Raw genomic sequence first — 16188 nt, 5'->3', positions numbered from 1 at the left:
ACCCAAATCAGCCATAAGGCGTCTGAGCCACACACACTCAACCGTAGCTGTGAAAGCTGCCCTGTACTCAGCTTCACAACTAGAAGTGGCCACAGTAGGCTGCTTCTTGCTCAACCATGATATGCATGAGCTTCCAAGCATGAAGCAAAAACCACTCGTGGACACGCGTGTGTCATAACAACCAGCCCAGTCAGAATCTGAAAAAACATGTAAATCTGGCGGCAATGATCCCCCCTTGGAATAAAACAACCCAAGATGCCGAGTACCACTCAAATAGCGAAAGATACGCTTCACTGCCTGCCAATGCTTAATGCCTGGGCTATGCATAAATCTGCTCACCTGTGAGACTGCAAACTGAATGTCTGGCCTCGTAATGCATACATAAATGAGGCAACCAACAGCTGTCTGATAGAGTGTGACATCAAAGTGATCTCCAGCATCATGAAGACTCAACTTCAAACCTGTCTCCATTGGAGTAGCAATAGGCTTGCAGTCTTCAAGGCCAAATCTCCGCAACAATGTTTCAATATACTTTGTCTGACACAAAGCAATACCTCCATCACACTGCTTAAATTGTATCCCCAAATAATGATGCAAATGCCCCAAATCTGACATCTCAAAAGAGGCATTCAAATCAGCCTTAAAATCAGCAATATGACTCTCATTTGGTCCTGTGAGCAGCATGTCATCGACATAGAGAGCAATGATTAGATGTACACCATCCACACGTTTAACATACAAAGTGCTTTCTGTTGGACTATTCTGAAACCCATGTGCAGTCAAATATGCATGTATTTTTTCATACCAAGCTCGTGGAGCTTGCTTTAAACCATATAAAGCCTTTTTTAACCTGCACACTTTGTTTTCCTGCCCTCTTTGAACAAAACCACGAGGCTGCGATACATACACCTCCTCATGCAAATCTCCATTTAAGAACGCAGTCTTTATGTCCAGCTGATGTACATTCCAACCATTATGAGCTGCTAACGCACAGATGCTACGAACAGTGGTCATACGACATGTGGGAGCAAAAGTCTCATCAAAATCAATGCCCTTCTCTTGAGCATAACCTTTTGCAACAAGCCTAGCCTTATGGCGATCCACTGTGCCATCAAGCTTACGCTTCAATTTGTATACCCACTTAGTGCCAATGGCCTTCTTGCCAGGGGGCAAGTCACATAAAGACCATGTACTATTCTTCATAATAGCATCGTATTCTGCTTGCATAGCAGCCATCCAATTTTCTGAACTTTGTGCCTCATCAAATGAAACAGGCTCACTTTCATCGCACATACTAGAAACAGCCAATGCATAACAATCTGACGCATAAGAGGCACCATGAGAGCCAGAACGAGTGCGACTAGACAAAGGGGCATCCAACTTGCTGTCACGCAAAGTCTGCACCAGCCATCTAGGCATATTCCTAGAGCCCTCAATCTCTTGTCTCTCATCTTCAAGTGCATCATGCACATCTGCATCAGATATAGGCTGATCTGTGCCATCATTTAAAACCTGCATAGGCTGAAAAACTGCCTCATGAGGTATTGCACTTGACTGTGCACCACTGAAAAGAGGCAACAATGTATCATAGACATCACGTGAGCTGATATCTGTCTCCTTAGTACATGAAACCAAGGGCTGAACTGCATCTTCCACAAATACAACATCACGGCTAACCAAAATGCGCTTTGTCTGTGGATGATACAAACGATAGCCTTTGCTCTCAGCACTATATCCAACAAAAATACATTTGACAGCTTTGTCATCCAATTTTCTGCGATGTTGCACAGGTACTAATGCATATGCCAGGCAACCAAAAACACGTAAATGGCCAACAGATGGCTTGCGGCCATGCCAAGCCTCATATGGAGTGACAACCTGTAATGCTTTGGTGGGACACCTGTTTAGTACATAAGTGGCACACATGACAGCCTCAAGCCAAAAACCATGTGGTAGACTTTGACTCTTAACCATACATCTTGCCATTTCCATGAGAGACCTGTTTTTTCTCTCAGCCACACCATTTTGCTGTGGTGTATACGGCACTGTACATTGGTGTTTTATCCCACGCTCAGCCAGAAATGCATTAAATTCTGAAGACATATACTCCCCCCCTCGATCTGAACGGAGAGTGCCCATCTTACTTTCTGACACATTTTCAGCCATAACCAAAAACTGTTTGAAGCACAAAAACACTTCGGACTTTGCCTTCAAAGGATATACCCATGCATGCCTGGTAAAATCATCAATGAAAGTCACGAAGTAAAGGTAGTTTCCAAATGATGGAGTTTGCATGGGACCACAAACATCACTGTGAACAAGCTGCAATCTGCGTTCAGCTCTCACTGATCCATCTTTGGGAAAGGAAGCACGCTGCATTTTACCCAATATGCAGCCCTCACAAACATGCTTGACAGGTGCCTCAAGCTTAGGCAAAGAAGACACCATTTCAGATTTCTGCAGGCGCAGCAAACTTGCAAAATTCAGATGACCAAAACGTGCATGCCACAGTTTTGCATTTGAAATAGCCTGCGTATCCATAATAGCACATGCTGAATCCTCTACACATTTGCCATCCATATTGAGCTTATACAGCCCTCGACATAGTGAACCAGATGCTACTATGATGTCACCACAAGAGAGATCATGAACAGTACATCTGTCATCCACAAATTTTACAACCAAACCTGTTTTGGCAAATGCGGAGACTGACAGCAGATTCTTTTTGATCCCTGGCACATACAATGCATCAAAAAGTGTAAAGGTGTTGCCATTTGCAACATTCAGCACAATCTGTCCAACTCCTTTAACGGGATAAGAGGAGTTATTGGCACAAGTGACAGTATTCCCTGTGGGAGCAGACTCAAGGAAAGTGAATAAACTGCGCTGCGAGGTGATATGCTTAGTGGCACCACTGTCAAAGTACCATACATCTGAATCTACTGCAGACATACATGTGTCATGCAAAGATGGGTCATAACTGCACTGCGCATTGAATGCCCATTCTGTATCTAGCACAACATTAGCAGATTCATTGTTAGAAGGAGAGGCATCTGCAACAGCCATACCAGCCTCTTTCTTCTTAGCCTCTTTCGCAGCCAGCTTAGGACACGCTTTGATGACATGATCATTTCCCTTACAGTACTTGCAAAATGTCTTCTGTTTGTCACCCTTCTTCTCATCTTTGTCTTCCTTCTTTGGTTGCGCAGCATTTGCAGATTTCTGCTTACTAGAAGAAAAGCCAGCTTTACCTTTCCCGCTTCTCTGATTAGCAACGAAAGCTTGATCTGCGACACGCATATTATTCCTGTTTTGCCTTGACTGGTCTTCTTGCAGCAAAACAGAAACTAACTCCTCAAATGATAAGGCATTGGGATTGCCTTTCGTCATCAAGCGAAGAGTGGAAGCAAAACCCTGATAAGAATCTGGTAGACCATTCAAAACAGTCTGCACAAGTGAACTGTCTGACAGGATTTCATCTGCAGAAATGAGCTGCTCTTTGAAATCCTTGATCTTTGTCAAAAAGCTATCCATAGAATCACCTTCGTTCATATGCTCATTCTCCAACTGTTTTCGGAGATAAGCAACACGAGCCTCATTTCTTGCCTGATACAATGTGGCAAGTACATCCCAAGCATCCTTAGAAGTCCTGCAGGAGCGAATATGTGGGATAATGGTACGTTTGACAGACAGCGCAATCAAGGCATGAGCCTGCGCATCTCTACCATCCCAACGAATCTGCTCTGCTGAAAGTGGTGGTTCTCGAACAGCTGCTACAGCACTTGTGCCTGCACCATCATCAACAGTACCTGTTTCTGATGTGTTTGCAGCATTCCCAGCCACAATAGGACGTGCATCAATACCCTGCACAATATTCCATAACCCCTTTGCTACCAATACATGTCGCATCATATATGCCCACAATGGATAGTTGGTGCCATCCAACTTATCCTCAGCAGCCAACATGCGGAATACATCATTGTTGTCAGCCATGGCCAATGACTGTACTACTAGATGTAAATGCTGTCTGTAAGAGGTGAACCTGTATAAAATCGACCTGTGCTATGCAGCACAGCCCAAAACAGACGAATGGGCACCTGTCCTGCAGATTTTAATCTTGACAGAAAATCTGCACAGTAGGACGATTTTGCCTGCGCAGTACTTGGAATGCAAAAACGGAGGGCGAAATGACTTCAGATCAAAATTCTGAAACGACCAAGCCCTACGGGCTCCCCCACGGCATATACTAACCTGCAGACGCTCGTGAAACCTCGTTGCAATCGGAGGAGATGAAGCGGCAGGTGCCGGTGATGCTGCCCGGGAGGAGGAAGCCTGCTCTGATACCAATTGTTGGAATTAGGGTTGCAGGAATGCACACACAACTTCAAGAAGATGAGGAAGCTTGAGCACAACACAGTAGTGTATTATGAGTGCCAAAAATGAAAGATAACAAGCCCTAGAAGATTATGGGCGTATATACAATGCACGGGGGAAAAAACCTCCTAGTGAGGGAAAAAATGCCCCGGCGGTCCTAAGTGTGTTCACACACATCACTACTATAATATGGTAACAAGTGAATGAATGCAATTGTTCTTATTCTTCATTGTTTTTGTGTGTCTCTTTTCTTTAAGAAGTGTGTTCTAATGAGGTGTCATCTTGCCAATTGCCTGTTGTTGTCACTGTCTCTTGGGTACATGTCGAGCATAGTGTCTTGCTAAAGTGTGCGAGTGCGTAGTGAAGTAGGGCAGTGAGGCCGCACGTCTCCCTAACCAAGTAGCAACTCTTGGATACATGATGAACGAACTTGAAATGAAAAAAAAGAATATTAATGTAGACTAAAGGGTATATCTTCTCCACGTAAGAGGATAGTTCAATGCGAGACAATTAAAAGAGTAGCTTGAGGAAAAGATGACAAGGGGGTGAGGGCTAAAAGAACTTGCTCTAATACCAATTATTGGAATAGAGACGAAGGTAGCAACACACAGACAGATGTTAACGAGCAAGGAGAGAGAGAGAGAGAGAGAGAGAGAGAGAGAGAGAGAGAGAGAAGCACAACACTTAAATTAGATTGATGAGAATGAGTGAAGTACAAGTGACGTGACATGATAAGGTCACTTACACACAGAGTGTGTACATATGTTTGGGAGGGAAAAGTGCCTCGACCCATTATCAGCCTACGTCCACACATCTTTACCATATAAATGGCTATAGTACCCCATTGCGAGGTGCCATTGTAGATTGTGGATCGGATGTCAATCTAAGGCTTAAATTTACACTAGAGGTAGCTGGCCTCTAAATTACATGGCCAACCAACTTCTGTGTGCCGATAGTTGACCAGTGGGAAGTGACTCCTATAAGTTTCGTGGCAAGTGTCAAAGGGGAGATCCAAGACAATTGATCATGAATTGCAGACATGGCAAGAAATTTATAGTATTGTAGTAATAGAGAAGTGTTGTCTCCTATAGTGATAACTTAGAAATCCTTGAATGGCTCTATACATTGAACAGCCTTAGCGTCACATTGAGGAAATCACCATGGTGTGCATTGAGAAGATTCCACACAAGGGGATGAGCGCTTTGAAGTGGTGAGGCTAAGACAACCAATCATGAATTGTTGACATGGCAAGAAATTTATAGCACTCTAATAGAGAAGTGCATTCCACCTTTAACATTTAGCTCTCCAAATGATCATTTCCCCAAAGCCTTGTCCACCATGTGAATGTCTATGAGGGACAATTTTCAAGCTCAATCTAATCTAGTTTTATAGCTCAAATAAGTTGCCAAAAATCATATATTTCATGCCATGCCATGAAACCACAATCTGCAACCATAAATGTAAAAAAGAAGAAAGTACCCATATGGAGGAAAAGTTTAGAGGAAAGCAATGACCATTATTGAGCATTTTTAGTGGCCTATGACTTGAAACAAATTATATCTAGAATGGAGAAAACAAAATATAACTTCATACATAAGTTTTGATTGCATTGTATGGATCTAAATTTATATCATTGAAGCACATCAATTCCCACCAACGAGCCTGTAGCTCAATTGGTAAAAACATTGGGTTCCACGATGAGGACCTGGGTTCAATACCTAGGGGCTACATGATGAATATGGGACACACAAATGCACCCTCCCGAAAGAAAAAAACAATGAATGAATTCCCAAATTGGATAATCTACTCAAATTGATTAATTAATCATAATTAATTTACGTTCGTTACTAATCTAAAGGATTTTCCCTACAGAGAGAACATGCTTACCTGTTTTTGTTAATCTGTTTTGTTTATCTTACAAGGTCTTGTCTTTGCTCAAACAGGATAAAAGGTTTTGGAGCACCTCACTCTTTCCTGAGAGAGAATCGAACCGAGGCTCTTCAATTGACTCGTCTAACCTTAAGGTAGCTAATGTTCTTCACAAACGATCGAGGTTTATAAAAACAAGCCTAATGTAAAATTTTTGAACTTCCCAAGACCTCATCACGATGGCCACTGACGAGGAGGACGAGTACGTCGTCTACGGGACTCCATTGGAGAGAGAAGAAGACGTGGTTTCCAGCAAGCGCAAGAAGCAAGCCATCGATCAAGGCAGATTGCGGATTGCGTCCTCGTCGCAAGAGGTATTTTTCTTGGTCTGCTTTTTGTGTGTGTGTGAGAGAGAGAGAGAGAGAGAGAGAGAACTGTGCAGCCGAGCAGAGATGACGTGAGCATCTGTACGGCACAGCAAGTTGAACGTACAGTACGGCAGAGTGCAGATGCGCTCAACGGACAGCGGTGCAGACATGACAACAGCAGGACGATGTACGATAGGTGTTGGAGAGGGAGCCGGTGTAGAGGTTCTATGCCCATAGTGCAAAACAGCGGCGCACTATATAAAATGTAGTGTGGAATACAAGGTTTGTAGGGTCTCAACCTAAAAACTAAGGAATAAACCTGTCCACAGACAACAAGTAACTGTTGTAAAAAATGGTTCATCCTGCATATCCGTTGGTTGCTTAGTTCCGGCCATCCCTAGTCCTGAGGACAACTTGTAAACAGTTCATGCGAGCAACATCAACAAGCTCGAACAAAGTTACAAACATCATGCTCAAGCACAAATCCAGCGTCCACAAGCATACTCATGCTAGTGCAATCACACATGCTAGGACTTTTTCCCGGGAAAAAAACACACACACACACATGCTAGGAAATCTCCCATTCTCCCATTCTCAATGCTTGTAAATCCACGAGCTCATCTAACAAGTTCTAGGAATGGTACCACCTGACCGCATGAAGTGAAAATCGTACCATTGACCCAAGAACTCGGAAGTGGTACCACTTGATCCCGAGGTTCCGAGAATTGTACCACTTAATTGTCTACTTGGCTTAAGTCCAGGCATAGTACCAACTTTATCTAGCCAAGTCCAAATGAGCGACGGGAATAGTACCACTTGTGACTCATTACCTAGGTTATGGGGATCTTGAGCCTAGTGTCAAATCCATGGATTCTACTTGCCAAACATAAATTTTTATTACTAAAAAGAGATGCTAATAAAAAGTCAATTAAGTGATAATCCAAATGGTAACAACCGTAGACTATGTGCTTCAAACCATCTAGATATTTGGTATTTGGGAGTACCATGACTTGCTCTGTCCCATTGTCACTAGCCTAGACATTTCCCAGTCTGGTGGACTCCAGGATGTCCAAATATTTGGAAAGAACAAGTTTTGGGAATGGGGGATTATCTTGGAATACAAAGGATCACACTCCTAAAATTTAAGAGAGTTGCTATTTTTGGCCCGACTCTTATGGAAATTTTGTTCACGTCATTACGTTTGGAATTGAGCAGATACCAAGAGTTGCCAAAGTACCTATGACAAATTTGCTACCAGTTGGGATATTTTTAAAGAGAAAGATTATGGGAGAACCCATCTCTTAGATTGGGACATGTGGCAAGAAAGTGGATCAAAGTGAGACAAGTGGCCTCACAACTTGTCATTATAGCTTTCTCTTGCCATTTTAGCTCATGGGAGGCCCAAATCTATGAATTGGATCCCTCTCTCTTCATTTGAAGGAGGCTCTCTTGTTGCACACTAGTCTCTACCACCGTTATTACAGGCTGCCCTAATGATGGCTACTCTCTCTCTCTCTCTCTCTCTCTCTCTCTCTCTCTCTCTCTCTCTCTCTCAGGCTGCCCATGAAGAATACCGGCTGTTGGGGACTGTTTTGGAGGCTTCCATCATGACAAAGTACTGAAGGCAAGGGTATTTAATCATTTTATTATGATTTCTAGCCACTGTACTTATTGTACCAACCCTTGTACTTGCTGTACCAGCCACTGTACCGACTGTACCAACACTTGTACTTATTATACCAGCCATTGTATTGGCTATACCAGTTGTACCAACCACTGTACTTCGACTAGCTATTGTACTTGCTGCACCGGCTGAATGGAGAGCTGAACCTATTGTACCAACTCTATTGCATGAAGACCCTTGGTTTTTGGGGAAGAATTAGTACCCACACGAAGCTATATGGATTATATTGTTGGCTTGGTATATATTCAACTTTTGTTCCGGTTGAATTTTATGGTTGCCTCGTGTTGGAATGTGTTATGATTTGTATATGAATAATCTTGTTGGAAATCATTTCATCCCTAGATGGACTTTCCCATGCATATTCATGCTTGTATCTGGCTCCATATGAAGCCGTGCATTGGCATATCTTAGCAGAGATTATTTGGCAATTTTTTCTACCATTTTTTGATATTTATAAGGTATTTTATACCATTTTTTTTGCTACAGCTAGCTGACCAGCATACTACTGAGGCAGTATAAAAGGGCTGGCTCCCTTTTTCCCTCAGATCATCTCTCTTTTCAGCTTCTGCAGCGATAGGCAGCATCTATGGGACCTCCCTCATGTTGCTCCACATGATGTACTACCTTTTTTGGTGATATTCAACAGTGATCTTCTTTTCTCCTTTATGCTTTCTGTCCATATACAGTGTTGTACAGTTCTTTCAGGTTTCTTTGTGGGTATCACATCATAGTACCCATTCTTTCATGGTATCAGAGCGGGAAACATCTACAGGGACCTGCGTTTTCTATTTCCATGCTGCTGTTGACTGTTTAGAGCATATAGGAGCTGTTCACTTGCTGTGTTTTATTCATCAGTAACTTGCATTTTCATGTGGAGCTGCGTTTTCACTCGGGATTGCCTCAAGTGCTGCAATTTCTTTCTACAGAGTGGTTGCGTTTTGCTATTGTAGGCTGCGTTTTTTGCATAGCTTTTGCATTTTTGCTGTAATTAGGTGAAACCCTCTTCATAGGTGCTGAGGATAGGAACCCTGAGATAGTTTGCTTCTTCTATTTTCAGATTCCCACCCTCCCTTCCGTTTCTTTCTTCTTTCTCTTGCTGTGCACAGCTTGAGAGGAGGTACTTTGTTTTTTTTTTTTAGCAGACATGGCTTCAAGAGACCACTTCTCTACAGCTATTCCTTCTGCTATCTCTTTTCCCGCTCCATCACAACTTGGATCCCCTGCTTCCGCCGCTCCACAGGTGGTTCCTATTTCCAATCTTTCCTCTCTGAGTTTCTCTCATCTAGGTCTTGCTCCCACCCCTGCCCACATACCATCCTTCAATCCTCCCCAAGTCAATGAATCCATGAAGCTTACAGCAACCAACTATCATACTTGGTCTTTCGGCTCAGATACTTCACCAATGACAGAGGAGAGTACGAAGTTTCATACTAAGATGGTTTTTCTTGTTGTCTATGATCCCCTTGTTCTTTCATCTTCACAGGAGCAAGATGAGTCCATCCTGGTGGTCACACAGGAGACTTTTGATTTAGAAGTCAGTGCCCTATCCGCAACAAAGGATTATTTATATAAGTTTCTGATAGAGACCTTATCAGTTCCTCTAATCCCTTTGGTTGAGTATCTTGTGCTATTCCATGTCCGTGCTATTATTGCAGATTTTCTCTCCTCTCTTTCAGAGGAGGATAGTGGTTCTTCTACAGAGCAAGTGGATGATTTTGTTGAGACATCCTCACATATTTTGGAGCTTCCTACTTTGGCGGCTTCTCTCTTGGCAGTTGCTTCTCCTTCTTATGTTTCAGAGCAGGCATCTTCCACTATCTTGGAGCCTGTTCCTACTTCTAACCTGGCAAACACTGATGATCAGTTTGTTCCACTGGTTGTTTCATTTCCTTCTTCAGAGGAGGATTCTACTTCAGTCCCGATATTTGTTGCAGATGCAGAGGAGGTACCACATTTTTCGGAGCCATCTATGGTTCCATCTCTTGAGGGCTTCTCTCTCCAGATTGCTTCTGGTGTTTCGTCTTCGATATCTTCTCGATCTTCTCGTGGCTTCTTTCGGAGACCTTCTCGGTATTCAAATGTACCATATCTTCGTGAACTTTGTGCCTTTTATGAGGAGGTTGTTTCTTCAGACTCTTTGGAGGATTTTTTGCAGCGTGCTGGAGTTGGTCCACTCATCTAGCGTTGAAGAGGAGGTGTTGGAAATTATTTCATCCCCAGATGGACTTTCCCATGCATATTCATGCTTGTATCTGGCTCCATATGAGGCCCTGCATTGGCATATCTTAGCAGAGATTATTCAGCATTTTTTTCTACCATTTTTTGGTATTTTTTAGGCATTTTATAGCTTTTTTTTTGCTACAGCCATGCTGTCGGCCTGCTAGCATACTGAGGTAGTATAAAAGGGCTGGCTTCCTTTTTCCCTCAGATCATCTCTCTTTTCAGCTTCTACAGTGATAGGCAGCATCTATGGGACCACCCTCATGCTGCTCCACATGATGTACTACCTTTTCTGGTGATATTCAGCAGTGATCTTCTTTTCTCCTTTATGCTTGCTGTCCATATACAGTGTTGTACAGTTCTTGCAGCATTTCTTTTTGGGTATCACAGCATAGTACCCATTCTTTCAAATCCAGCATCTCCCATGGGGAGAGTAAGGCCCTCAAAGCTTGTACATGATATTTTCTCCTTGGGTAATAAAATACTCCATTGGGGGGGGGGGAGGGGGGCATTCTGGCCTCTATGCGGTGTCAGCTATGGACATCTCTCTTTTACAGTTATGTGGATTAAGTGGCATATGTTTAAGGTTGTGACCGATTTCAGTGCTTAATTGCAGTACTGGTCAAGTGTTTTGCGAAACCCCAGGGCACCTCGGAAGTTACACCCATGATCCATCTGAGCCAACTTGGAGGACTCTAGTGCCAGTCTCGGAAACTTGTCTCTATCCAAAGTATAAAGGTGGTAAATGTAAGTGATCGTGTGTAAGTGGGCATCAATGAGTAGGTGTGGTGCTCCAAACTCTGCAAGGACAATCTCATGGGCATTGAAGGCTTACTCTTGATCATGCGTGAGACATCATAATGTGTACCCTCTCTATCTGCCTCCAATCTTGCTCTCCCAAGCTTGGTCCCCGTCTTCGAAAGACCCAAAGTGTCCATGAGACCAAAAAGGTGTTACATGTGATCCATGAGTAAATTGAATGTCAAGACAATGTGAAAAAAGTAAAAGACTAGTTGCCAAAAGGATAGCCATGGTCAATGTACTACATCGACCTTGTGCGTACAATAAAATAGGCAGCATTAGAACCACATGTGTTTGAGCTCATAATGTGTCATCCTCTGGACCATGAACTTGGCCTCAATTGCCTCTCTATATCATTGAAGCAAGTCTCCGATCTAGAGTTGACAAGGCAACGGTCTGGGTTGTTGGGGTTGGGGGCGTCTAGCTCTTTGGAGGGACTAGCTCTCTCTCAGAGGACTCCCCATGTGCGCGTGTTGGTTCTTGTAAAAGAGCCAACCGCCGTGTGTGGAGAAATGACTTGGTCTTGTGTGGCTTCTAATGTACCAAACACCTTGGAGTCGGATATTGGAAAGTGTCCTTTTGTGACTAAGCGCATTGGCCACCGGGTTGGACTTTCCCAAGATATACTTAATCATTCCGCCAAATTGTTGAAAGATTCAACTCTAGTGATGTTGGTGGTGGCTCCATTTGGCACTTGGTATTGTGTGAAGCCAATGGAGTGTATGGTGATCCATGCGAACAACAAAATTGTGCCTGTAAAGAAAGTCTTTCCAATGTTTAAGAGCCTGGATCACCGCCAGGAGTTTTTTTCTCGTACACTTGGTAATTGCGGTCAATTGAATTCACCTTATGACTCATGTAAGTGATCAAATGACCCTCTTGCTATAATACCACGCCAATAGTGTATTACTAGCATTGGTGATTAGGTGAATGTATCATCCCACGAGGCAGGGTTCAAACAAGGAGCCTGAGTGAGGGCTTGCTTGAGTTCCAAAAATCATCTGGATGCGTTGCTTCCTTGTCTTAGCACCCTTCAACAGGTCCATGAGGGTCGCTGAGAGTTTGGAGAACTTGCCAATGTGGGTATACATACGGTATGTCAAATGCAGTGACCGGGATCTCCTAACTGAGACTTGAGTGTATCTTGAATCTTCATGGGGTCTAAGCATCTTTGAGCCAATGATGTAGCCCATATAGTGTACCTTGGCCAAAAAGATCTGAGACTCTTTGCTACCATTGATGTAAAGCTCACTCTCTTCCATCAATTTAAGCACTTGCTCTATATCATAGTCACGTGAAAACCCATTTTGTCTCTATGAAACACGAAATGAACGAAAATGGACGAAACGTTTCGAAATGAAATGCTGATCGAAACGCCATAACCGTGCATAGGCTATGGGGGATCAAAGACTACAACCATGGCTATGGTGTTGAAACAGTCGATAGGGATAGAGAGAAAAAGAGACTGAAAGCTAGAAAGAAAGAAAGAAAGAAAGAAAGATATATTAAGCGTCTACTAAAGACCCAATGGGCCTATGAGACCAAAGTGGTACAATAATGTCCATGGCATATCTCATCATGGAATGGAAAATAAAACAGAATGAAAACATAAATATAGCTATCTCATTGGGGTGATACAAAACTGTCCATGGAAACTCGTCATGGAAAACTAAGAACATAAATACATGGGAGCAACATCAGCTCCGAGTAGATGGTATACCACTCCAAAATGTCAAGCATGGGGTTGCTTGACTAATTCCATGAAGTACAAGTACCTTTTATAAGTACAAAGGTTGCCTCAATGACATCACTGCTTAGGTTAACTACTCACAAATATCTAGATATTATTTAAAACCCCCCCTAAGAGGTGGTTCACACACTCACACAGTTTCTCACTCTGTAGGAGTGGATTCATACACAAACTCACATGTAAGACCTTGATTCCTAACAATTTCGCCCAAATTTAATTTAAAAGGAAATCTTATTCTTCTTCTCTTTTTTTCTCTTTCTCTTCACTTTCTTCTCCTTTCCATCTCAATTTTCTTAAAAAACATGTAAAGATGAAACAACGAAATAGACGAAAATTTTCTTGCGACTATGTGTAACAGTCCTTGAATTTGACTTCTTGGTCAATTTCATCTAATTTCACACCCAGTTGTATTCCTTACAAGTATTCCACCAGCTCTTCTATTTCTCATTTTCCTCCAATTTCATACTTTCAACCTCAATGGTCGAAACACTGTTTTGTCCAAATTTGACTTCTTGGTCAATTTCATCTAATTTCACATCCATTTGTTGAAATTTCTTACAAGTGTTTCACTAGCTCTTCAATTTATCACTTTCTTTTAATTTATAGACTCCAATTTTATACTTTAGATTGGATTGCACCTAATTTTACACCCAATAGGTGAAATTTTTAAACAATCTCTTCAATTTCTCACTTTTCCTTGATTTGTGAATCCCTTTCAACCACAATCACATCTAATTTCACACCCAATTGTTGAATTTTTTTACATTTTCGTAAATTCTCACTTTTTCCCAATTTGATTCGACAAGTGTAAATTTGAAACCTCTCGGTTTTGTCCATAGAGATGAAACGAAACGAAATGTGTTGAAACGACGAAACAGACGAAATGTTTCTTGTGACTATGCTCTATATCCTACTAACGTTGCTCTTCTATAGCTGAGAAGACAAGTATGTCGTCTAAAAAGATAAAGAAAGACTAACCTAACAATGGCTTGAAAATCTCCTTTTGAATGTGACAAGTGGATTTGTCAATTCGAAGGGCATGACCACGAATTCATAGTGAGACTGCTTGGTGCATAATGCAATCTTGGGGATGTGCTTATTCACATTCCGGACCTGATGGTACCTGCTCTTGAGGTCAATCTTTGAGAAAACCTTGGCAGTGTTCATACACTCAAGGATATACTCAATTGTAGAACACTTGTGCCTATGTGCTAGAGTGTGGCGGAATCAAACATACAACACACACAAGAGTCCTAAACTACGGATCTATATTATGTACAAGAAAAAAGTGTCACAACTGCACTTCAAGGATAAAAGATGACCAAGGAAGGAAGACGTCAAATCACAGCCCAAACATTGCTCGAAGATCTCTTGGGTAGCCCACGCTCTAAGAGAAATGCTTTGCAGACTCAGTCTAGTGTTGAGAAATGCAATGAATTTGACAAATTCCCTGGGTATGTATATATACGCACATTGGTGATGGTTGGCCTCATATGGGGCTGTCGGCCCACTAAGAGGATTGCCCACGGCCCAAGACCCAGCTCTGTCTCCATCGACTTATAGTGGTGGTAAGGGAATTTTCTTGCAGATTCCATTTCAAGCCTGGCAAAAGATCAACCTTATGATTCTCTAGACGAGCAGCGATTGTGGAGGAAGAAGATTGTTATGAAGAAACAACAATTGTACAAGGCTTGGTACCTTTCAAAGTTGCTGCATGTCGTGTTAGATATCTGGACGTATATTACTGCACACTAAGTGCCTTTTTGGATCTCCCTCTTTCTGTAAAGATGAGAAATCAATGGAGTTGGCGATGCTGGGCTCACTTGTGATGGTGACAGGTGGCCTTGACAAATTTGTTGTGATGGACAAATGTATGGGATATCCGGTTAGTCATGGGTCGGAACTTGTGAAGCTATTTCATACCCAAAGTTATGTCTTGAATACAAGTGGATTTCTTATAACGCCTTTGTGTGTGATAAACAAACTCCAAGTGACAAGCATGCAAAATAAACCAATAGCGGATACTTTGGGATTGCCTCTCAATGGAGAGAATGAATGCTTTTGAAATGGGGAATAGTGTATGGACAAGTTGTGCGCAGTCAAGTTGTGTACATCATACAACAGGTCTCTTGTTCAGCTCTTGTCTGGTGGTCAACATCATCCTTATACAGCTCATACAACCATGGAAGTGCCTTCCATACAGACACATCAGCTTGCAATCAGTCCTCCATTTGTACAGCCAGGCTGTACTATCTCTTATAGGTTTGTGCAGGTTGCTGTACAGTGCATGCGTAAAATTTGCTTGTATAGCAACCATACAGTCCAGCAGTGCATCCCCATTCACTGTCTATACGACGTCCATCAGCCTGGCAGCTCTCCATACACCTTGCACACATGGAGCAGGTGCTTTCTCCTTGAAGTGTGAGTGCAGGGCCTCATGCTTTTTATGTGAAGTTCAGGTGTTAAAATGAAAGCAGAAAGATTGCACTTTCTTATTCTAACTTTGGTTTAAAATAGCGATCCTTATCTTTTTTTGTGTGTAAAATTTAACATTTTCAGTACATAAAGAACATCTCAGGTCCTTCTATCAATAAAAAGAAAGCGTCTGCTCAAGAGCTGACTACAACCCTTTGAGGATGTAACATAAGGTCACAAATGGGGGGGGACTCCCTCCATGTCTGGCCACTCTCGGAAAGAAACTATATTGGGGGGCTGTGCTTTTTTTTTTGGGGGGGGGGGGTGGTGGTGGTGGTGGAAAGCCACATGGGGGCCACTCAACACTGGTGGAGTCCCCTCTAGAGAGGAAGGGACTGTTTCCAAGTGCAAAAGAAGGCAGCCATGCGCTGCTGCATGCGCTCTGAATCCCCTGTCAAATGCTCTAGGCATTCATAACGGGTGTGGAAGAGGTCCATCCAAATTGAAAGGATGCTTTCCACCAGGGGTTTGATGGAACCCTCAATGACTCGCAACACCTTGCCTGCTAGACGTGCCAGGTTGAGATGTCACTGATAAAGAGTTCCCCCCTTTAGCCCTGGGAGTTGCGGAGGCAGAGGGACGGGGAAGTGGGCTGAGGCTGCGATGGAAGTGGGTGAGTTGCAGTGCAAGGCCCATGCCATCCTCCT

The 16188-nt window shown here is 42.8% G+C and overlaps 1 protein-coding gene across 6 annotated transcripts in view; it reads left to right on the top strand.

Annotated features, from left to right (window-relative positions):
- The first annotated feature begins 6283 nt into the window (after nt 1-6283).
- Nucleotides 6284-16188, top strand: part of TGH (SWAP (Suppressor-of-White-APricot)/surp domain-containing protein) — a 47584-nt gene continuing 37679 nt past the window's right edge. For 4 of the 6 annotated variants that reach the window (XM_086823027.1, XM_086823031.1, XM_086823025.1 and 1 more), the window contains exon 1: nt 6419-6617. In XM_086823027.1, coding sequence (XP_086679153.1) covers nt 6483-6617 — 135 coding nt within the window. In that variant the 5' untranslated portion in view covers nt 6419-6482. Of the gene's footprint in view, nt 6399-6418; nt 6618-16188 lie in introns of those variants that run through there. The other 2 variants (XM_086823026.1, XM_086823028.1) reach the window with 2 other exon arrangements.

Source organism: Cibotium barometz, chromosome 29 (assembly GCF_041138505.1).
Source record: "Cibotium barometz isolate CiBa-2024 chromosome 29, ASM4113850v1, whole genome shotgun sequence".
Classification (NCBI taxonomy): Eukaryota; Viridiplantae; Streptophyta; class Polypodiopsida; order Cyatheales; family Cibotiaceae; genus Cibotium; species Cibotium barometz.
Note: the sequence above shows the minus strand (reverse complement) of the source record. Positions and strands in the feature narration are given on the sequence as shown.